Source organism: Caloenas nicobarica, chromosome 9 (genome assembly GCF_036013445.1).
Source record: "Caloenas nicobarica isolate bCalNic1 chromosome 9, bCalNic1.hap1, whole genome shotgun sequence".
Lineage (NCBI taxonomy): Eukaryota > Metazoa > Chordata > Aves > Columbiformes > Columbidae > Caloenas > Caloenas nicobarica.
The window spans coordinates 17,222,802-17,246,707 of record NC_088253.1 but is presented as its reverse complement, the minus strand read 5'-3'; the positions used below and the strand labels follow the sequence as shown (position 1 = coordinate 17,246,707).

Genomic DNA, 23,906 nt, shown 5'->3' with positions numbered 1-23,906 from the left:
AGCAGACAGAGGGGATTCTTTTGTTCATTTTGGCTAAATAAGGCTCTGGGGAAGGAACAAGCTTTTGCCATATTTTCATTTCAGGTGCCAGGGAGTCATCTGAGGGTGCAGCTTATCTGCAGCCGCAGTCACGAGTGAGGTGAGCACTGGGTCACGGGTGGAAAAGCAGCGTGACCAGAGCAGGCAGCAGCTTTGCAGGTGCCTGGGGGCTGGAGCTGCAATCTGGCCTTGTGACAGCATCATCTTTTGTTAAATAAACCCCACGTGTCACTAATGAAGGTGTAAGACATCTCCTCCTTCCTTACCTGAAGCAGAAGGCTGCTACTGATTCCTGACTAAACAAAATCACTGTTCAAAGTTAGGGCTGAGCAAAAAGGCTTTTTCTTAATTGCCAGATGAGTTGTGTCCCCTCCCCTCCCCACAAGAAAATAAAAACATTCCAAGAAGTAGCTGAGTCAAATTTTTATTAATGTTCTGTGAACTTACATTTCCACAGCAAAGTATGAGATGGATCTAGCAAACCCTTTCTGGATCAGTAAGTCGAGGCAGCGGCTGTACTTCCACGCGAGGGGCAGAGTAAACTGGAAAAGGACAAAACCGAGGCCGTCATTAAATCACTCAACTGCAGAACAGCAGCATCACTGACTTGCTTTGGTTTGGTTTTTTTAACAACTCTGGAAGTCTTCTGCCTACTTTTTTTGTGGGCCATCTTGTAAATAAGCAGCACAGTTTTAAATTTATTAGGACTATACATGACATAAAATACTCACCCTATCCCTTAACTTGCTCTGCAAACAAAAGTGGGACCAGTGAACTAATTTGAACAGAAAGCCAGCAGTGTTTGGAAAAGGCTCAGCCCTGCAGCATCACCTGGTGGCAAACACTACTTACTTCCACCCACTGAAGCAGCTCTTCGTGAACATTCCCATCCCCTTCAAAACACTCCATGTTCAGTAAATCCGCAACAAACTCCCTGGGTGTGATCTGCCGAGTCTAAAATACACGACATTGTCCTATCAACAGGCGGGTGCGCTCACAGGTGCCCGGCGAGCAATATTGTGTGTTAGTGACATTACGCTTGGGAGGGAGAAGTTCTCAGTCCAGCCTTGGCCAGGGTTAATTGTCAGTAAGGTTAAAAAGGCCGGTGTGGGGCAGCAGGATCCTTCACGGGCTGGAAGCGGCCGCACTGCACACTCGTAGAGGGACAGTCCAGCGCCAGCTCCCCAAAGTCCTTCTCCTTACTCCTTTCTCCTCCTCTCCCAGGGGAGAAGAAAAACGCTTCTGGTCAGAGCTCTTAAAGCAGATCCACAGGTGGGATCAGTTACTTCCTTTGCAAATTAAAAACCCCAGAAGTTCCTGGCCTCTGGAAGCTGGGCCTTTATTTCTGCCACAACCCCACAGCAACGCATGCTGCGGTGTGCAGGCAGCGGGAGGCTGCCAAGGACAGGACACGCTGCTGTTTATTATAATAATTGCTGCATGAGCAACAAAGAGCCGAGTTTCTAACTCCTGCCACCCCCGATGGCCTGGGGAAGCTGAGCAAGGGCGGCTTGTCCAGGCTGTTGGGAACTTGTACCTACCCAAAGTCTGTTCACAAGGGTCCCGACTTTGGCTGTGATTTCTTTGGGATCCTTCTGCCTTACTGAGTCCAGGATGACATCAGTCAGGAAAAAGTGGCACTTCCTGGCATAGAATATCTCCTCGTGTGAGAGAGCAAAGGTAAGAAAAACTATATCTACAAGGAACAGTTGAAAGAACACAAATACATTAGGAAAAAAATAAAAATACATAGTTTTAGCATTCACCATTTCAGTTAACCACCCCCTGGCTTCTTTAATGCCTTTGCTGTCCACGGTTTTCCTGCAACTGAGGCCTAACAGCCAGTGTTCATATCTCAGCCTAACCTAAGAGTCTGCCTGAATAAAAAAAAAATAGTATAGATTTCGACACCATTGCATCTTTCCTCATGAGCTTCCCTGGTAAATACTGAAGGCACCTGCTGGGTTGGGCAGCTGCTGTCCAGCTGTTCTGAAGAATTACATGTAAGCAGCATTTCAGCTGCAATAATCTGAGCTACTCGGCCAGTCAGAACTGACAGCAAACCATGACAGACAGAGTGGTTTTCATACCAAAAACTCTACAGCAAGGCCTAGAGGTGTTGACAGCTCCTCACCTTTGGACAGTGCCTGAGCGTTTGGAGCATCCAGCCGGCTGCCATCCAGCTGAGCGCTGTAAACAACACTCTCTTCATCGCACGCACAAAAGCCGTCGCTGCCTAAAACCGGAGGATGCTCAACCTTAAGAATCAACCCCACATTTCTGTGGTTTGCCAGAGCGAGGTCCATTGGTTCGCTGTCCCTTGTCTCTGTGAAGGAACAGAGTTCAAGTTTTACAGGAAAGCCTCGATCAGCAGTAACGAGAGAAACACATCTGTAAGTATGACAATAATACTGTCAACTTCTGTTCAAAGTTATGCCTCCTCCTATCTTTATCCTGTTGTGATGTTTTGCCAGGAAGGGTGAAACACCACTAGACAGTAAATTACAACCTTTACACCAAATAATTTGCGATCTCAGGTATAACACTACAGGTCTTCTCTGCTTCTCTCTTTCACATGGAAAATTCAGACAGAGTAACCTGTACATACTGCTTAACGGAACCCAGGCATAATTCAGTCTGGGATTCTTTCATGTGACATGAAAGAGGTGGTTTTTTTTTTTTTTCCTATGAAAATAACAACCTGGCCTGCACTGCTGTAGTAACAAAAACATCCACAATCATTAATACATTTTGTTTTGTCAACGATTCTGTGAAAACCTGCCATATGGAAGCAGAAAAGAGCAAATCCCATCCTTCTCAGGGTGTCAGAACCAGTCTTAGACTGGGACTTTCCACTGAGGTTTCTTGAGTTTGCATTTAGTGTCTTGGCTAATCAGGTAAATGTTTTTTAACTTCTACACATTTCTGTAGAAACTTCCACATTTAGCATTAAAAATCTTACAGATTTCTGTAACCAACTCCCTGGATAACTTAAGCACATCAAACCAGCTTCACTGTTCCTTGCACAGCTCACAGGCAGAGTAACAAGGAGACAGTGAAGGAACAACTCTGATGACAGTGAAGCTAAAAGCAGCTCCAACTTTCTGGCAAAAACACTTTTAGCAGTAAACTCTTCACAGACAAACAATAAAATCCAGCCCTTGCTTAGCGGCTGGCAATCAACTCACTGTCTTTTAGAGGGATGAGCTTCGTTTGCAAGGTCTTATGTCTTTCTTCACTGGAAAAACTTCCTGTGAGCAGAAGAACAATTAAAAGGTTGAGACTGTCACTGAAATTCATCGACATGATCAAAGTATCTTATTTATGCAAGGCATTTAGTTAATTACTCCCATAATTTTGAAAACAACCATCCCAAAGCAGTCAGTTACCTTCTGGTTGCTCCCTGTTTATATTCTCTGCATTGTTTCCTAATGCAGCAGTAGCTTTTATGGTGCTGAATTGAAATGTTCCAGCACTTGGAGCAACTGGCAAACTCTGTGTGAACACATATTTCTCCGGCTGCTCTCCTTCAGCGCCGACTTTGTACTGGGTAATGTGATGGTTTCCTTGACCTGTGAAGCTTATTTTCCCAGGAGCAGAGGCAATGGGAGCTTTGACAGCCCCATCCTTTTCGGGAGCGTTGCACTGAGATGCATACTCTGCGATACAACTGTCAGACGTTCTCATGTGCTGAAAATCACACCACTCGGAGCTCACCGTGTCCCATTCCTTTACCAGGGAAATTAATTTCTGGATGTGACTTGCTGAGTCTTTACTTTCTCCTCTTTTCTTTGTTAAGCTGCTTCTCATTCCCCTCTTCCTCGGAGGGCTTAACAAATCCTTGTGATAGCTGGAGTCGACCAGGCTGTCCAAGGATGCATCGTATCCTCCAAGTGTATTCGTCCGCTTTGTCCCTCTCACCCGTGAAATCATTCTGGAGTACTTTGCCTTCTCCTCACTGGCATCTTGCTTTCCCATCAGATCTCTTATATTGCTCCATGTATTAATATAGCATTTACTGGGATCCACAGCTGTAAATGAGTACACCTAAAAATACAGTGAAAGGTTGTTATTTCTAATTGGTATGGAAGAAAGTGTAAGTTTTGTCTTTTCTAATAACTAATGTATTTTACTTATTGTAATATAAGCATTTAAGGACTGAGTTCTTAATCCTGGAAAATGCATTCTGACTTCTGGGGAGGATCCAGTGCCTCAAGGCTCTCCAAACCCAACCCTGATAACTCAGCCCTGATGTTGTGCTGTCCTGAATTACCTCAGTTCTTATCACTGAATTTTGCTGAACCTGAAGATAGATACTGCAGTGGCCAAGGCACACAAGCAGCACCTCAACATCCCCGCTACAATTTTTGCTTTTGATTATCTGAACTGACAGCAGCTCATTCTGTACAAGAAAGGTTGCCTGGCAAGTTAAAGCAAGCTGTGCAACCACTCTACCATGTTAAAACCGGTGTTAAACTACAGAGTAGACCAGTTTGATGCCAGCGTGTAAATGCTACAGAGGCAGCACCTGCATTTCACCTTCTTCAGCAGACTGAAGGCAACTCTCAGCTGCTGGTGTCCAACCAAGCACTAAAAGTATTCAAAGACTTCAGCAGAAAGTCCTTTTCCCCTTTCCACTGACTTCAAAGACTATAAAGTTTCTGCAGGACATTATCTTGCTTGAGTGCACTGCTTAAACTTGCTGCTCCCATCTTCACCACCCGCAAACCAAGAGATCTGGCTCCCAGCTCCTCCTTGCCCAGCGGGGCAGAGCCCGTATCTCCTGTGACCCAGCAAAGTGCCCCAGTTCCCAAGTCACACTGACATCTGCCTAAAAACACTTCTCACCCTTAGGGATAGAAACTCCCTGAGTAACCAGGAGTGCAAACCACAAGACCAAAAGGAGAATCTAAAAGAATGTAGGCTTGTGGGGTTTAAACCAAGATAAGACAGACCATAGGACCTTGACCTGTATGACTTTACAGCGTACAGTCATTGGATGCAAACAGAAATAAAGGCCCAGCACTCAGAACACTCCTTACTTCTTTGGGGTCTTTGCTGAACTCAAGTTCCTTATTCCAAGACTCAGTACTTAATCTTCTACATGGAAAATAAACTCCATTGTGCAATTCATTCTTTTGGATCCATAATCTAGAAAACGAGTATTTAAAATTATTATAGAACTTTTTCCAGAGGTGACACCCAGTCAACCTGTAAAAGGAGCTGCCAGGACTTCCAGTCACCGTCAGATGTATTTTGATTTTAAAATACCTTAATGGTCTGTGAGCAGCCTAAATAAGAATCCACTAACTTCTAGAGCTCTCCCAGGAAAACACTGATGAGAAGGGCCATTTCAGGTCATTTTCTAAAGTTCTCTGTGTTCAGGAGTTGAAACGTCTCAGTTCTGTGGGCTTCCAAAAGGCCTGTGGTTTAACATCTTGTCTGTCCCTCTAGTGAGACACTAGAGAAGAAAACACTAGTGTTTGCAGATTCACAGATTTTACAAGGCCAGAGAAGACCACTGCGATTATGAGGCCTGGTTTCCAGTAACACTGAATGCTAATTCCAGTTTTATTGGCAAAATGTCTTTTAGAAAAACATCCAATCTTACTTTAAAAGTTGTCAGCAACTGAGAAATAAATCCTGAGAAAATGTCCAACGCTGAATTAATATACAAAAAGTTATGGCTCATATTCAACATTAATTTGTCTAGATTTAAATTCCAGCTGATCGCAATCCTTTTCTGTGATGCTGCACCAAAGATTTGCCATTCTACACTCTGTGGTGCTGGCGAATCATCCAGTGGGTCTGCAGAAACCAGCTGGGCTTGGCAAAGCCAAGGCTGAGCCAAAGCTCATAAATCAGACTGTATCTGCTCAGTCTGGTGTCCCTGTACAATGGCTTTCAGTGTGCATTGCAATATTCTCAGTATTTGGGCTTAGGGAGATATCTCGGTTGCCTTTTTCCTTGGTTATTGGAGAACAGCCTGAGGACTATTCTGTTACTGTTCCAAATAACTGACAGGGGAAAAATGTGGCCCAAATGATAGTGGAATTGCTCATCCTCCAGTGGCTGTTTCAGAAGGAACAGAGAAAATTGTGCTCCTTTCAAAGGACAAACACTGCTAGGTCAGATCAAAAGACATTCTATGACTGAAAAGAAAAAGAAATAAGAGGATTTTTACCTACCTGTATGCATCAGATTGATAAAGTGCCTCTAAAAGAGAAGGGATCTGGTACTCCTCTGCTTCTTGACAAAAGAGAGGCCATTCTCTGTAAGTTGCAAATGAACTGAACTGTAAAATCACTACAAAACAATCTCACCACATTATATTTTCCAAATATGCATTAATTTTGAAAGTTTAGGCAGTCAGTACACAAAACAAAAGATGCATTCACACAAGTGATTTTTCTTTTAACAGACGGACAAATAGTCTTTCATTTTAAATACTGAAAAGTACCCAAACCAATTTTTTTTTCTGTTTCACATCTGGCATCCAAACAACAATTAAAAAAAAACCCAAACCAAACCCTGGTTTTATTGACATATATAGAAATTTTACCATCAACTATCACTGACTTCCACAGAGTCAGCATTTTATGTCAGCAACCCCAAATTAGAGGACATAGTTCTGAAAAGGTGCAACTAAAATAAATGAGCTCCTAAACCAGAGGTGTTCAGCAGCATGCCTCTCAATCTTTGTGAAACTTGCTAATTTTAATACTTTTTTCCATCTCTTGCCCCTCTATAGTAGTTAAGTGAAACCCCTGTCCTCCCTTTTTTCTTTAATTAGGCATGGCTATTGATGGTAAGACCTGATTTTGAGAAACCAGAGTCCTACTCTGCTCTGTGATGCTCATGACACTTTTCTTAAGTGGAAAATTCACCACAGCATTTTCCATAGGGAATCCCTTAAGGAGGGTTCACGGATTCGATGGGCTGCTGGAACATCCACCATTCCCAGAAACACTCTTAGCCCTAGAACATTATTATCCCTGCTAACAAGCTATTAACATGGTCCTACCCAATTTACTACAGTCCTCAGGCACGGTTTGGCCATCCAGATGTTCCTGGAGCTGTTTGCAGGGTCAGGAGGAACGAAGACATGTCTCCGGGAGGCTGAAGCAGATCAGCTGCAGAGAGGCAGCTGGCCCCAGAGACCAGAAACATTCCCAGACATACTCAGTTTGCTTGTATATATAACTGTCCTGTCTGACATCTGGCCGCCCATGCCTTTGATGACAGACATAAAAGCAATCGGTGGTTATTATATCAAAGAAGCCACTGGTGTAACATTTCTGTTGACTTTGGGGGAAAAAAACAACCCACACACTCCTTGTGGAAACAGCTACATGTGCTAAAAATGACCACATCAGCTGGTGATAAGTAGTGAAGATATTCTGCCTACTAGAGACGATCCAACAAACAAGGGATGTGAGAACTGAAGAGACCAAAAGATCTTCTGATGCCAGGCGGAATGCAGAAAATTGTAAGGTGTGGCAGTGACAGAAGCATCGGTCCCAGGGAAACTCCTCTGAGAAGCTTCAGCACGAAAGGATCCGTTCTGGGCAATCTCGAGGGCAAGTGGAACACATTGGAATATCCCAGGAATATCCCCAGGAAACTGAGGTTTTAAGCCATCTCGATTTCTGACATTTGATAAAGTTTGGAGGCATAACGGATTGATGTGTATATGGAGGGAGGGGGCCCTCTCTTCTTAAGCACCCCGTGTTCCTCCATTCCCGTACCACCGCAATTTTAGATTTATTTTTCAGCATTAGAACAGAGGTACCAGTAGAGGGGGCAGATGGAGCGTTTTTTAACTTGACTAGCCAGACTTAGCTGCCATTAAAACAAACAAACAAACAAAAACAATCTGAAGAGGGATGCAAAGATCTCATCGATAAAAACATTTTCCTTTTCGCTAAAGGCGTGCACACAGTGCCCCAGTTTGTGATATACCCTGCAGTACGTCTGCCATATCCCTCATTAAAATAAAGGCATACACACTGAAACAAAAACGTATCTCACAATAATCTCTAAATCCAAATAATCTATGTTCAGATGGAATAGTTTGCTTCAGGACTAAAAGAAAAGTCTTAATTCTTTTGTATAACGTTTCTATGAAAATCAGAAAACAAATCCCCGTGTTTGCTTCCTGTACAACATCTAATCATATAAAAGAAACACATTCACTCTGCTTACTTAAATTCAACTGGCAAAAACAATTTCCCAAGTCTTAGAAAATTGAGAACGTGCCGAAACATTTGCCCATCTCCATGGATCAGAAGACTTTGACCATACGTGATCCAACAGACTTTCTTGTCATTTGAAAGCAGCTCTGGGTACTACAGAAATAAAAATACATTAAGACCAGATTTCTGGTGTTAGTTATAGAAAGAAATCCAAACAGGATTTTTCCTTTCTCAGTAACAGAATTAAACCGGTTCCATCAAGTCTATTTATATTATTAGCCCAGAAAGTACTTCCTTGGGAAGTCCAAGATTTATTTCCCTCAAATACTTGAACATACTCCCTTAATATAAAATTCCCAGTCTACATGTGAAGCTCTGATAATTCCAAGTTTCCAGGTCAAAACCATTCTAATAATTCTCATTGCAAGAAATACATATTCTAGTCTGTAGAACTATAGATTCTGTCTTAGGAAGGTTCATGTGAAGGCAACGCAAAGACAGTTAGTTACCTGTACCTTCAATAAAGTCCGTAGGCAAGTTTCATACCAGTTACTTCCCACATAAACTTTCACAATCTGATGGAGGGAGCATGCGGATACTTCTGCTGTCCAATCTGCATCTAGAGATGGAGTAACAAACAGAAAGGTGATGGCTAAAATAACTGCAAGTAGTAATTATTTTGTTATAAATACCAAGTTAATAGGACACGGGATTTTGCATCAAAATATTGCAAATCATAATTCTTTGAAATAGTGACATGTAGTCCATGCACACAGAGCTGGAACTCTCCTGTTTTGTTTAGGGGTCATACACAACCACACGCAAAAGGCAAGTCGGGAGGTAATATCTGAGTCGTGGGTAACTTGGTGCATCCATGCTGCAGCCAAACCGCCTCTCCTCATTAGGTGTAAAATAATAGCAAGAAGGCTACGTGCAGTAGCACGGTCTTGTTCGCTCATTCACGTCAGCTAAGATAAGTGAATCTAAGTATACTGTTACATTGTCACAGAAAGAAATAATTTCCAAAGTACTGGAAATAAGGGGGAAATCTGAAATATTTAAATATTTTTCACTTTTTTGAAGTGAAGACTCAGCTTGTAAGCACATGTGAAGTTAGTGGAATTCCAGGGCAACCTGGAATTGAGCTATCACATAATTTCCCATCTTTGCAAGGAGCCGCACTTCATTATTTCCTTTGAAGATGACAGTGTTGGGGCAGGTGCGAGCCTCAAAGAGCTCTTATGCACAGAGAGCAGATATAGCATAACGTAACAGCTTTGGATATATTTTAGTTTGGGTTCAGCCCACATCTTACCTTAGTGTGGCAACAAAGATCCAAGAAAGTTTCTGTCAAAATCTTTACTAGTATAGTTCACGTTACTATGTATAGTCAGTTAATTCTGGGACACTGTTTTAGGAAAATCAAAATAATTTGCATTCAAAAGCAATGGTTTAAAAAAACCCCAAACAACTAACTTTAAAAAGGGCTCCAGATTGGAGAATTTTATTTCTTACAATGGCCCACACCTTAACAGAAGATATAGGCAAGTCACACTCTTAATGAAATTATTTAGAGGGCTATGCATAATGATTCTACTATCTCTAAACAATTAGCAAACTAGCAAATGCTTATCTGATGTGGCTGCTATAGTGGGACTATCCATCTTCCATAACACATGTACAACTGAAGCGTCATTTACTAAGACATTTAAGTCAGAGTTATTTTGTTGTAGCATGTGTTACCCAACAGACCACACAGTAATGACACAGAAATCATTAACTGCTGTTTCAATTTAATATCAAACCCTCCTTCTCCAGGATTATAATTCCATCTAAGACTTGATAAGATTCACTCCTTTCTACATACACACCCATCACATGGTGGGGCAGGGAAGAATACTTCAAACATAAGCCACTTCACCTTGTTCTGGGGAAAGATGCTGATGGCTCCAGATGGGAAGGATAATCATTGCCTACAGAAAGACTCAGAGGACCCTGAGGGTGGAGTAAACTGGAAGTAGTGTCTTGAAGGTGCCAGAGCACTGAGACAGGCTGCCCAGAGTGGTTTGGAGTCTCCTTCTCTGGAGACATTCAAAACCCGCCTGGATGTGATCCTGTGCGATCCACTCTAGGTGAATCCGCTTTAGCAGGTGGGTTGGACTAGATGATCTCCAGAGGTCCCTTCCAACCCCAACATTCTGAGATTCTGTGAAGTAAGGTCACAACTACAAAATAAGAAGTCAGATTTGCAAATAAACAATAGGAAATACAGTTAGTATCCTACAAACTGGAACCTTGTGCTTGGATGGGGCAAAGGGATGTCTGCGCTCGTTCATGCCAAAGTGATCGTTTGCCACCAATGGAACAGGGAACTGCAAATGAGACTGTAGGATGTACTGAGGAAGCTAACTCCAGCAGAATTAGTAGTAACATAGTCTAAAATATTGGAGAGGTTTCAACTGGATTACCTTGTACGGAGTGTGATTAAATTTATCTTTCCTGGAGCCCATGGCATAACAGGAAATGTGGAAAGAACTGGCTGTGTTCAGCCTTAGGAAGAAGAGGTTAGAGGAGGGTCTTATTTTCTACAGCTGGTGGAGGGTGTAGGGAAGACAGAGCCAGATTCTTCTCGGAGGTACAAAATGCTAGGTCAAGAGGCAATGGAAGAAAGTTGGAACATAGGAAATTACACGTGTGACTTCATTTAGCACAAGGATTTTCAACTATTGGAACAGGAGTCCAAAAGGCTCCAGGATCTCCATCCTTGGAGATATTCAAAGTGTTCCCTGGCAAGGTCCTGAGCAACCCAACCTATGTGACCCTGCTCTGAGCACAGAGTTGGACTAAACAACCTCCAGAGATCTCTTCTGGCCTAAATTCTGTTAATACGAGGGAACTGGGATAGGTGAAAAGAAAAATCCCTCAGTTAATCAGAGAATCATATTAACTCTTGTTAAGAAGCCACAATATGGGCTGACAGAAAAATGTCATGATTTTTCTATAAATGCAGTAGAGGAGAAGAGGAAACAGCATTTAAGTTAGAGGTCAGTTTTAGCAAGGGCTGATTGTAGCTGTGAATGCACTTAGGCTGGAGGTTAGAAATAGATGATTTAGTTTAATATTAAGAGTTGTAAGAACAGTCCCACATCAGAAAAATGAGAGCAAAAGAAACCTAGTAGAACATGTGCTGATGAAAGTAACTTGGATGGTCTACACTTGAAGGAACTGGATTCAGGTAATTAGTTCAGTAATTAATAAGACTGACAAGTTTAGAAAGTAAAATTATCAAAAAATATGAATAATACTACCTAAAGCCAGTGTAGACTTGCTTTATATTTCACCTAAAAAATAATGTAACTACTCGAGTGTTCATTGATCAGCAGCAGCCAGTTAATAAAACAACAGGGTTAACAGTACATTTTAGGAAAACCAACACTGTCAGTCAGTGAGACCTTCAGGTCATTTTTGTACTGTAACGATCCCTTAAATGTAGATGTAAATCATTGACTAATTAGTTGTATTCAGGCAATACTGCTCATTCTACTTTAAAATGAAAGAGTTCTTGAGATCTTGACTTACTATAATCTTGGCTCTCTGCTGGCATCTGCTGTTTCAAGTAGCACTTTAAGGCATCTTTCATTGGTTCATATGTGGTGTCTCTTTTGTCCAAATAAGCACAGAGCTCTTCGATTTCAGAAATATTTTCAGTGAGGGGGAGTCGGCAAGTTCCTAGCCAATTCCTATCCAAAAGAAAGGGAATCGATACACTTTTAATCCTTGTTTTACATCTTATTGCTCATTTTTAATGAGTACAAGTCAGGTAACATGAATTATCCTAAAAATGCTTTTTTTGCACCTACCGAGCTTTACTTATAACTTTCCACATCATTTTTGTATTGAGAACAATCCAACATAGACAATTAAAGCTATTGCAATAGAGCGATCCAATAATGATCTGCAATAGTTTTGAATAAAGCTTTTAACATGGTATTTCTCCTCTACTGGATCATTCCCTAGCGCCAACAGCAAGTGCAGACAAGATGCCAAGGACAGAGATGAGGTGAATATGTTTGATCTTCTTGCTGTCTTTCTGTCACCCTTTACAGACTAGGTATTATCTGTTGGCGCTAAATTTGAAGTTGGTTAAAAGCTGCAGGAAGTTTTTCTATATGTGGCTGATGGAATTATGTGCGGCTGACCATCTAATTGCATGGCAGGGTTGAACAACCAACCGGTTCATTGTGATTTGTTTTGCTTTTCTTAATTCAAATCACAACAAGCAGGTGAAAGAAAATGGAAGATAGTTTTTAATAGAGAGTATTAAAATTTGTCTTTTAATGTCTAGCTTTATGACTCACCTAGTGACTGTTTGCAGTCAAAAAAAATTCCGTCTGTCACAGGAAAGATGTCTGACCTCTACATTTACATTTTCACCTATTTCAGGAAAGAGGTGCTAATGATTCACTAAGGACCCATTTTCCTACACGATAGAGATTTTATTAAACCAGTACACTGGTATGGTAAATCTAAGCAATAAGGCTAACTATAGGGAGAAGTTATGTCTCAAAGGATCAAGTTCAAACGCAGTATTCAGAAACCTACATTCTTTCTTGGACTAGACATAGCAGGGCGACGTCTCTGTGACTTCAGAAAAGCCTGTACCCATAGGCTTTAGATGCTTTTAAAAATCTTGTACAAAGTTTTCTGAACGAATCGTAAATCTTACATTTTAAGAACATGGGATCATTAAAGAATTTCCGTATACTACTTTGGAATTTTAGGTTTACCACCCTACAACAGAACAGGAGGATGCCAGCTCGCGTGATGAGTCACCTGAAAGTTTAACAGAAAAATGAATAGAAATTCTAAAAGACAAGCTGCTGAGAACAGGACTCCTTTTCAACTGCAAAACCCATGAGACAGTCTTTTGAAAGAACCTGAAGTTATGTCGAAACGGCCTTTGTGAAGTACCTGGTGTGCTGGAAGAGGACGCCGTCGCCGGAGAGGTGCAGGCGGCTCCTGCCCAGGTCGCTGCCCACGCAGAGCTGTCCCAGCGCCGAGTCGGGGTAGTTGGCCAGCAGCCCCAGTGCCATGGCATAGAGCGGGGACTGTGGTGGGGTCCCCCCTGCCGCCGCCACCCCCCACTGCCCCCCGGCCTCTGCCACGGCGGGGGACACCGTGGAGCAGCTGCCTGCAAGGAAAGGACGTCAAGACGGCACCCCAGAAGATCAGCACTTAATAATCACTCTACAACTTGCCACTGTTTTCAACATTTTATGCAAATGAGTTGCTAAGACTACTCACCTCAGAGTTGATCGTATCAATAGAAGTTCCACTTCAAACCCTCAGTTTCACAAGATAACATTAAATCAATGCATACAAGGAAGAAAATATATAGCTATGTACATTGTATTACCTCTATAGATCTTCACAGCATCTATAAGCTCAGGAATTCCCAGAATTAAAACTTCTTCCTCCAAGGCATCTATGTTGGAGAAGTCGTCAGGCAACAACATCTTCTCTGAGCGAAGAAAATTAACTTGAAAATAAAAATAAAATACAGGAAATGTGTGCTGACATCTTCTGTCCACTGTCCAGATCTAGCAAAAATAGGTTCTTATTTCCTTCAGTATTGCTATTTGCACATGCACACATACACAGCAGATAATACATGTACACTAGGAAGCACTTTGAAAACACAATCCCGAAAACAAATTTTATGCTAGAGGAGACCAGACACAGCATAAACGATAGCAGAAGCAAAGAATTAGGTTACTTTTGTTTTATCACAGCATCCTGAGAAATTCCTATAAGAGGTTTCCTGTTTGTTTGGCTGCTTTTTTCTTCCCAAGCACAGTCCCATCCCACTGTGCATTTAAACACGTGTTTTCTCATATGCAAATATCAGAGGGCTGGCAGGGAAAAAGTGTGGCAATTTCATATCCATCTCGTCTTAACTGGGTTCACAGAGGATGAAATACTGTTAATAGAGGAGTTATGTGATCCTGACGTACTTTTGAGAAGTACCTGTCTTTTTTTGAAGCTGGAAGATTATTTAATGAATGAAACATGAGATTTTTTACCAGTGAAAAGATACAAGACTGAGTAGGTATTTAGAGGTACCATGTAAGCTTTTTCTACCTTAATTACTGATTGTTAACAGCAGTTCTAGTACCTGATGTCATTAATGTGTTTTAGTTTGGAAAGCCACTGGATTAATAAAACCCAAATAAGTAGGGCCACAAGTGAGGAAATTTAGGCACATGTACTCTGGAAGCCATCGGGTAGAGGCTTTGGTTCTTGATTGGTAAACAGGGCAGTAAAACTGGCAAACAGCAAAACAAGCCAAAGAAAATGTCAAGGTTTCAAGCAAGGCGAGCCAGCCAGGAGTCGAACCTAGAATCTTCTGAAAACCAAAAGATTAAAGACTGTGATATTTTAACAAGTATTATTGAAGATAGAAACAGTTTAATATTAAAGTGATTTAGACATATCAGAATATTTTTTAAAAAGAACAGTTACCTATGAAGCGGAAGTCACTGCACTCGCACTCGATCAGGGCTGCATTCTCAAGCAGCCACAGCAAATTATCATCATTAACTAGTACAGGATATTTTGCCACCAACTCTAGTGGCAAAAAACAGTAATTCACATCGTCTCCTGTATCTAGTAAAGGTGTATCCACTAGCCCTAGGGGAGCTCTTGCATGCAACCCTAGGCAAAGAAAATCAGAGAAAAATCAAGACTTAAGTAAAGAAAAATGGAACTCAGATATACACTTTGGAGATCTGACTAGTACAGCAAAGCAAATAAAAGTGCATTAATCTTGTGCAACACTTAAAACTTGTGCAACCAGATTTGTACAACCAAAGGATGGAGTCTTACAGCCCAGCACAAAGGAATAAACATTTGCATGGACTTTGCTATTTTTTAAAATGAAGATAATTATTTTTAAAAAAATCTCAAAAAAAAAATTTTGCAAGACTAAAACATCCCATGTGTGCAACAACTGACAACGGTCCCTGGGCATTCCTAAGGATGCAAAAGAACTTGTCAATTTCGGATACTTACCTGTGAATGCTGGACTATTAGGAGGAATCTCCGATGACTTGCTGGTACATTTTCGTGTTCTCCAGTAGTTCGGAGATTTTCTTTCAGCTACTGGTGTATCTGCAGGCTGAACATGTAAATCATATTTCCTGTCCTTCAAATTATCTAAAATCTGCCAAGATATATAAAGATATGTATTACTTCAATTCAAATAATTAATCAAGAAAGCAAAAGCAACCACGGGAAAGAGTCTAATGGATGCCGTGCTATAATTCACATCCACCAAAATATGTCATGGAATATTGTATAAGACCAGAACGAATACATTCCTAAGTTTTAGGCACCTAAAGGTAAATGGAATGAACTTGTAGAGAACACTTACAAGAACTTGTAATATAATTATAGCCATTAATATATTCCAAAAAAGCCAACTATTTTTCAACATTCGCGTTTTAATGGCACTTCCTTGTATTCTAGTTCTGCAATTCAAGGCAGCACACTGACATTTGTAAAAGCATACAATACTATACTTATTTATACAACACTAGAAATAGTCAAGAACCCAACACAAAGCCGGAAAGACCCTTTGGGCTCTTCTTAATAACATCTTTATGATAGGCTGTAAGAATTCAGTGGTGGGAAAGGGGAATCAATGTTTGGCTCAGTGATAGGAATGATTAACAGTCTGTATCTCCTGATCTTGTACTGGATTATAAACAAATTAGTTTAAACTTGGAACAAACAGTTATGTACTGTTGTATGATATTAAGTATAAAGTAACTTTAGAGCCATGGTTATGACTTCTAAAACATAAGTGTAAAATACCTTCAAGAATTAATAAGGTTACACTGACAAGAACTTAAAAGCTAGAAAATGCAAGAATTCTAGTTCACCAGAATGTGTTCCCAGCCATAACACAACAGATTAAACAAGTGATCATGTATAGTTTGTTTATACAAAAGACTACCGAGGTTGGGTGGTCTTCCTCTCCCAACCTATTTGGAGATATTACATATTTAAACACAGTCCTAAAAGAAAATCCAAAAACGTTCATGTTAAACCCCAAATGTTAATATTTTGGGCTAAAAATAGCAAGCATAATAGTATCTTTGAGACAATTCCACAAAAAGAAACTCAGAGTTTAGATTAAACTTAGAGGAAAGCAAATATTAAAGTATGAAAACACACATTTCATCCAGCCAGGAAGTATGGACTCAGTCTTCACTGGCACAACTACACTGTATTTACAATTAAAAATATTTGTAGCTAAATAGCAAATTATTCATTACAGATATGCATTTAACATTTGTTTATACAGCTACAGAATAGGAGGAGAGGAAGAATTGTCATTTCCCCGTTTGACAGGATAGTGAATTCAGTGGTGTCCCATTGGGATGAATTTGTTTTCAGGCAGACTGAACCTTCCCAGGGAACAACAGAAAGGGCAGTGTGACTTTCCTCAGATTAAAAGGTTCATATTCAACCAGATCAGTCACTGTAACTGTCATCAAGCACAACAGCAGATAGAAGCCTCTGCTCGCTTTAGCTTTAGTTTTAAAAAGCAAGTAATGACTGTTGAATGAGCTCTTACCGAAAGGTCAAGCATGAAATTTGTAACATTTTCTGCACTCACCAACCAAGGCAGACAAGTTGAATGTGGCAATTATTTGTTTGGATACCTATCACAAGCATTGATAAAGTGATAAATGCAAACTCCTTGACATCTTTCTACAGACATTATTATCTAAGAACAAAAAAAAAACCTAGAAAAGCCACACAGAATATCTTACTTTACCTGTAATAAAGGTGTCAGCTGCAAAATTAAGGCTTGCTCATACAATAAGTTCAATTCAGCACAGCTGAAAAAAGATAATTTTGAAGTCTGCATGTAATAATGAAGGTGCCTAAATATAAAACCATCTTGGTCAATAAATAATCTTAGATTTTCACCCTGATCTTGTACAGACGCTTCTTTCCACAACAGAGATTCAGGAAACTGAGCGACTTTACTTTTGGGAATTGAGAAATACCAGCCACCAACATTAAAATTAATTAACTCTTCTCCTGTAGATTCCATAATGCCCTCTGGTTCCTTCAAAGAGAAGAGGAAAACATGTCAAGAGGCAAGAATGAACACGTAAACTCTGAAACAATGTGATGTTTTATTTTAAAACTCAATCGGACTTCACATTTTATTTTCCATTCCGCAGTAGCATGACAAAAAATAAAGCATGGGGTAACTGACCTAGAGAATTACCTTCTAATTGACTTGCACATGCACATTTCTTAGTTAATATATGTTTATGATCATGGGTCTTGACAAGTCAGCAAACTGTAAGGCTTTACATAGTGTAATACTTATGGTTAAACCTTGGAACAACCAGGTCTATATTTATGCTGAGCTTGTCACACAGAACACCAAGTGAAATCTGACAAATGTCTTCCTTAAATATTAAAATAAAAGCCATAAAATGCAAATAAATATGATACACCCTTCCACACAGCCTGTGTGCCTATGGACACACCATACTATACAGTTAGTTTCTATTTTAAGGTGCAGACATTTATTATCATGTCGGTCACAATCTTCTTGATGAGACAGGAAAGAAAATGAATATACCCAGTGGAGGGATGTTTGGTAAGCACATACATGGCTGTCAGCTAAGCAGGGAGAACAACGACCTAGAGCAGGACACGAACACGCAGCTAAGTCTTGCAGCCACTTTTCACGTTATTGTATCACATTGAGACGTGGGTTAGTCTGTGGCCTACTAAAATGGACAGAAAAGTCAATTCATGGCTGAAAATAAGCAAACAAAAAAAGCCTGTCTTTGCCACAGCGGCTACCCCCCAAAGCCGAGGAGACAGAGTTTCTGCTGACAACGAACAACACAATTCTTGAAGCGGAAAAAAGCGGTGGGAGATGATAGCTGATGTTTGGAGTGTCTTTAGGCTATTTTGTATACAAGGGGGTACAGAAAAAGGTTGGTCCTAACATGATGGCGTTGCTAGGCAATGGGCAAGAGGCCCAGGGGGAACACCCGGCTGTGACAAGGGTGACAAAGCGGGGCAGCGGGTGACAGGAGCCCGGCGGTTGGGGCAGGGGGGTCATGGGCAGCTGGGGGGCTTGGGGTGATGGTGGACACACGAGCAGGCCAAGGTTGCCCGTTACCACAGAGCCAGGTTTAAAGCTGGAGCAGGGGCTGCTCACACACCCCGAGGATGCTGTGGTAGTGTGATTAACAAATTATAATTACAGCCTTTTCCCAGCAACGCTTACCTGGTGTGGGAAGGGCTCTCTCTCGCCACGAGAGGCTCGTTAGCCGCGTTCGTTTGAGGGGTCGAGGCACCCGCGTCGGCGGTTGAGGCCAGAGAAGCCAATTCCTCCCTGTTCCAGTACTCACTTTTGTAAACTTCCCGTCATTAGGACAGAGATTAATTATGCTTTTGTGAGCTGGCAAGTCAATGAAAAAATGGTAGTAATCCCATAATTACTACTGCTGAACAACTCACCATAAGATACAAGCATGTGGCATTGCTAGGAGTATTTACTTAAAGATCTTTAAAGTACCACTTGTACTACAAACCACAACAAAACCCACAAAAAAACCATAAAACACCACCGAAGAGATTATTTTTTTTCTTTTTTACTGTCTCAGTGGTTTCAAACAGAGGTTACAGTTCTGAAGATTAGTTAAAACGTGCCAGAATCTGTTGCTGCGGTGCCTCTCTGAGCTGCCTCAGCTCTGCAGAAGCAGCAGCAGCAAAAGGGATAACGTGTTATTTGACCCAGTAAATGAGACGACAAACACAAAACCCAACAGGACAAGCCTGTGAGATACAAAGAAGGGATCTTAAGCAAGCTGCACCTCAGTTTGGCTTTTCATTTCTTCCGTTACTGCTGAAAATAGCAATGTGAACATCAGTGTTTTTTTCTGGTGGCTTTATAGTTGAGTCTTTCTCCTGAGCTTATTGTTTTGTGGTCTGTGTGTATGATGGAAGATTAAAAGGGGTTATGACTTCTCATAATGCTTGTATGAGTAAGTATCTACAGGCAGGAGGAAGAGGAGTTCACACCTTGAGCCAAAATGAATGAAGAGAGCGTATAAGCTTTAGGGCTCATTTAATTACAAGAAACCAAAACGGCAAATTCTGATTTCAGAAGTGATTCAGAAACAAAGATCCTCAATTTTATATCAGTCAGTAAAAGCATAGCGCTCACGCTCGTTTGTACACCTGGTGATCAGACCCCATTTAAATTCACTCTTTTAGTTGCAAACAACATGCTGCTGCTCTTTTGATATAAAGCTGACAGTGCTGTGGAGAGGCTCGGTTTTAAAATCCTTCACCATGAAGTACTACAATGCCTGTTTTACCTGCATTTGAGGATTTTGAGACCTCCACGATGGCCCCAGGACCAGAGAGCTCCCAAATGAGGATCCCTACAGGGGAAGGAACCATCCCAAACAGGGGCTGAGCCTCCAGAGGAAGGGGCGGGGCCACAATTTATTTTAAAAGCCAATTAACACAATGGTAACATGACAGCTTTTTTTAATTAGATGCTGTTTCTGTCATTTCTCTTGGATAAAATAGGAAACAGATGAGAAGCAAGACCCAAGGAACAAAAAAAAGCCAAGGAAATCTGGAGTATGACAGCTCATTGCTTGACTAATCATTGTTAACATGCAGGATTTTTAGGGTTTTGGTTTTTAAATAGTTTAAGGAGGGCTCTAGATAAAGATATAGAGTTCTCATCAACATTTTTAAGATTTCTCTGGGGACAAGGTCAGCGTTAAAAAAAAAAAAAAGAGGGATCGATATGAATGCAGGCTAACCCCATGTGTTAATATATAAATTGTATATATAGGAATAATTTATATATTAAATGTTAATATATAAATAAATGTGTAAAATAATAACTGCATCTTGGGACTGTCACACCTCATCAATGGGATTATTTGTCTTTAACATGTACATAGGTTTATCCATTATCAGCTCTGTGTGTTATTGCTGGAAGTCTCAGATGGCATAAAGATAACTTTATTTAATTGCTTTATTAATAATCTCCCCAGACAGCAATTTGGAGGCTGCACTGAGGCAGATGTTTGTGTTGGATTTTTTATTTTGGAGTTGCTGGTTTCTCTGTCCTCCTGTCCTGGCAGGCGAAGGAAAGGCTGCCAGACTGTATTTTGGCATAAGGGGGAAAAGGGAAGAGTTTGTTTTATGAAAAATAAAACATAAAGCATTTAAATAAATACTGTATAAACAAAAGGATGATCACCGTTGTCCTCTCCTGCCTGTACAGTGTGAACCCATTGACGGTTCAAAAGCTTTGCTGTTGGATGGGTCCCATTTTTAGATGATGCCTGTAGAGTTTTATCTATATTCAGCCAAGCGTTTCACTTTGAAAACCCCCGCCGCCCACCCGTGCTGGCCAGGCAGCTGCCATGCTGCAGAGCTGTCCTGCTGTCAGCTGGCCTCTCCTGCTTCCCGGGAGAACCAGCAAACACTCCTCTGCCATCGTGTTCATACCGATTTTTGTCTCGTGTCCAACCCTGGAAAGACCTGGGTCCATCAACACAGCAAAACTTCTAGCAACACTTGTCACCTTCTGGGCGATCTTCAGGGCCATCGTCAGGGCTAAGTGCCATAGTTGCTCAGATTTCTGCATTTCCCACATGTTGTGCGTGTATTTTGGCTGTGGTTTTGTGTTTTACTCGACACGATTGCACCACAACCTGTCGCAGGTCCTGGTCCCCTCCACTGCCTCCAGCTGTGCTCCCGTTCCCTTCCTCAGGTTGGGTTTAACAAACGCATGGCTGCGGGATGTATCAAATCAAATCGGACTCTTGATCTGGTGGAAGTCTGGTCATCTTTTTCCCCATGGAACTCGCTCTGACGCACTGAGTCAGAAAATGAGATGTCAGGGCTGAATGAGATATTTATCATGACAGGAGTTCAAAATCTGCATGGTCCACCCAGAGAAGAGCCCAAGCTCATCCAGTTGTGATGTTGACCCACCCTACGTTACTCACTCTTCTCAAAGCTCCATCTCACTGGAGCAAGAAGTACTGGATTTATGAGGGCAGAAAGGCGGAGTTCAATGCATAAGGGTCCTTTGGTTTTGTAATTTATCTTGAAGTCTACTGGGTAAAAACCGCAGGAGAACCAGGTCGCACGACTTTCCCAAAACCACTGGCCAAACCTGTGGCAATAATGCGAGAAAGAGGATGCTGAGTTTTTCCCTTCTCTGCTCCATAGCCTCATACCCATGTTCCTTGAGACTAAAATGCATAATGTAGGGATAGCATTGCAGATGCTGCAAGGAAATGTTTAAATCCAAAGCTAAGATCTGTTTCCAATTAGGTCTCAAAAAAAAAAAATCCATAGAAACATTTCTGTTTAGATTTGTTTTCTGACATCAACTAAGCTCCCTGTCCAAAATGCCTGAATATATTTTTGTGTTTCAGATTTTACTGTTTGTTTAGGTTATTTTTTGCACATCTATGCAGGAGTGCCTTGAAAATGTCTTTTTTTTTTCTTTAGAAGTGTGTTTCAAACAAGTACTTCAAAGCAGTGACATAAGGGTTAGCATAAAATCACACCATGTTACACTCATTGTCATTCATCACTCTTCGGAGGGCTCACCAGCATCACTGGAAAGACTCCTAGGGACTTACCAGGAACTGGCAAAACTGTAGAAAAGTGACTCATTTCTCTTAACATTTGTGACCCTTTGTGATTTGGGGGATTTTGTTTTGTTTTGTTTTCTCTCATCGCAAATGGATTATCTGATGCAGCAGCTGGGTGAAGGCCTGGACAAGAGACGTGTATCAGCTTCCATGTTACAAAACATGGATCAGGCTGCTACTTCTAGTCGTTGTGTCTCAAGAAATCAAACGTCCAAATACAGCAGGGCAAAATGGAAAGATTCCTCTATAGCCTCCTGGGCATCAAGAAAATAGTGGCTGTTGTAGCTTTACAAGGCTCACAAGAAATGATGCAATGCAACCATACAAGTGTTACGCCAGTGCCAGCCATGCCATATATGCCTTTTTTAGGAGCTTCGACTCACTGCATAGCAAGAACAAGATTACTGTAAGGTAATAAGGAACCAGAAACGTCATAGGATGGATACCTGGACTGCTAAAGGACCAAAACAAGCTTTCCTACAAACTGGATGTGATTATCAGGTATTTTCAGTCTCTCCTTGCCCTCAGACAGGCAAACTGACAGCCACCCAAACCTTCATGCCCATTTGTCCAGCACACTTCAATGGCCTGTATAAAAGGTGACGGGAGTGATGTCACCTGAGATAGCCTCACAGGCCAAGGGGGTCTGGGCATCTCCTCTGACCTGCCCTGGGGCAGAGGCCCCACGGTTCCATGCCCTGGATGCTGCAGGAACAGGAAAGCAGCACTGAACGGCAGGATGGGCTTTGGCCACTCTACAGCCTTGAGTTTTCAAGACTCTGGGTGACAAAGAATGTTGCACAACCCCTCCAAGCAGCTCCAGAGACTTTTTGCTGAGTGTAACCTCAAGCTGTTGGATCCCATGGTCCCCTTTGGTCCCTCAGAACAACCCTGCCCATTAGAAAGCCGCTCAGCACAGCAGTGACTTGTAAGATCAACCTTCTCCCTGTGTTTCCTTCAGATGAGCTGTTTTGGAAGAATGACCGTCTGAGTTCACAGGTGGAATTTCTAAGACTGGAAGTGAAACAACTTACCAAACTTCAGGAGACCAGGGCCCTTCTGCAGGACAGCCAGAGGTGTGGGCTGGTCACAGGTAGGGTCTGCAGCTTGCCTGTCGCAGCAGGAGGTGGCACCTGTGTCCCAGCAGAGCTCCTCTGGTCCTAAGCCATGTGTGTTTCTTGTAATACCCCTGCACTTCTGGCAAATGGATGAATTCGGGGCTTTGGCACATGAGCGAGCTATTTTGGTGATCATTAGCGCATATTGTATGCTCCAGGAGGCTGGAACTGGTTACAGACTTTAAAGCCAAGATACAAAAATGCCAGTTCAGTGAGTGGAAAGCCAGGAATATTCTGGGCCTGATTAAACTGCTTTTTTTAGAAGAAGTATCTCAGGTCAAAATGAGAGAAAGAAGACTTGCCTTTTGCAATCAGAGCACTCCAGCTGTTTTAGCACATGCTATCAATCTCTTTGAATAGTTTCTTAGAGTTATTAACCACTGTAAGCCAGCATGCAGTGCTGGGAAGATGGTAATTTAGTTAATTGAATTCCCTCTAAAATGGCACTGAATCAATATTCCAACGCAGTGCTGGCAACACGTAGCTGGCAATGACGTATTGCACTAACATTGGTGGTCAAACCAATATCTCAGGTCACTGACTGCAAGGATTTGAAATCCTAGTCCTGATTTAGATGTACAGCTCTGAGAAACAGCCTGACCCACCAGGGCACAAGCTGCTCTCTGGATCTTGCCCGAACATGATTTACAGACTAGACTGTATATTCTGGAAAACGTTGTCCATCAGACCATCAGCGAAATGGAAAAGTACTGAGCTGAGGAAGGCAGCGCAGGTACAGCTCAATAGAGAAGCTGTTTTGCCTGGCCTGAGACCAAGGATCTGCACTACACCAGACAATACAGTCTGCAGGG

The 23,906-nt window shown here is 41.6% G+C and overlaps 2 protein-coding genes across 2 annotated transcripts in view; one reads left to right on the top strand and one right to left on the bottom strand.

Moving 5' to 3' along the window:
- PLEKHG4 (pleckstrin homology and RhoGEF domain containing G4) overlaps positions 1 to 155 on the top strand; it is a 90,868-nt gene extending 90,713 nt beyond the window's left edge. The window contains exon 23 of the transcript XR_010606627.1: positions 85 to 155. The gene's annotated coding sequence lies outside the window, so the exon portion shown is untranslated. The remainder of the gene's footprint in view (positions 1 to 84) is intronic.
- A 327-nt stretch (positions 156 to 482) lies between these two features.
- Positions 483 to 17,172, bottom strand: KCTD19 (potassium channel tetramerization domain containing 19). The gene is given in 17 exon segments (XM_065641180.1): positions 483 to 581; positions 892 to 993; positions 1,581 to 1,735; positions 2,174 to 2,365; positions 3,228 to 3,290; positions 3,429 to 4,086; positions 5,082 to 5,190; positions 6,228 to 6,311; positions 8,245 to 8,387; positions 8,750 to 8,853; positions 11,814 to 11,974; positions 13,206 to 13,361; positions 13,363 to 13,390; positions 13,651 to 13,773; positions 14,757 to 14,948; positions 15,306 to 15,456; positions 17,080 to 17,172. Coding segments are annotated over 17 exon segments (2,613 nt in total).
- Between the last annotated feature and the right edge of the window lie 6,734 nt (positions 17,173 to 23,906).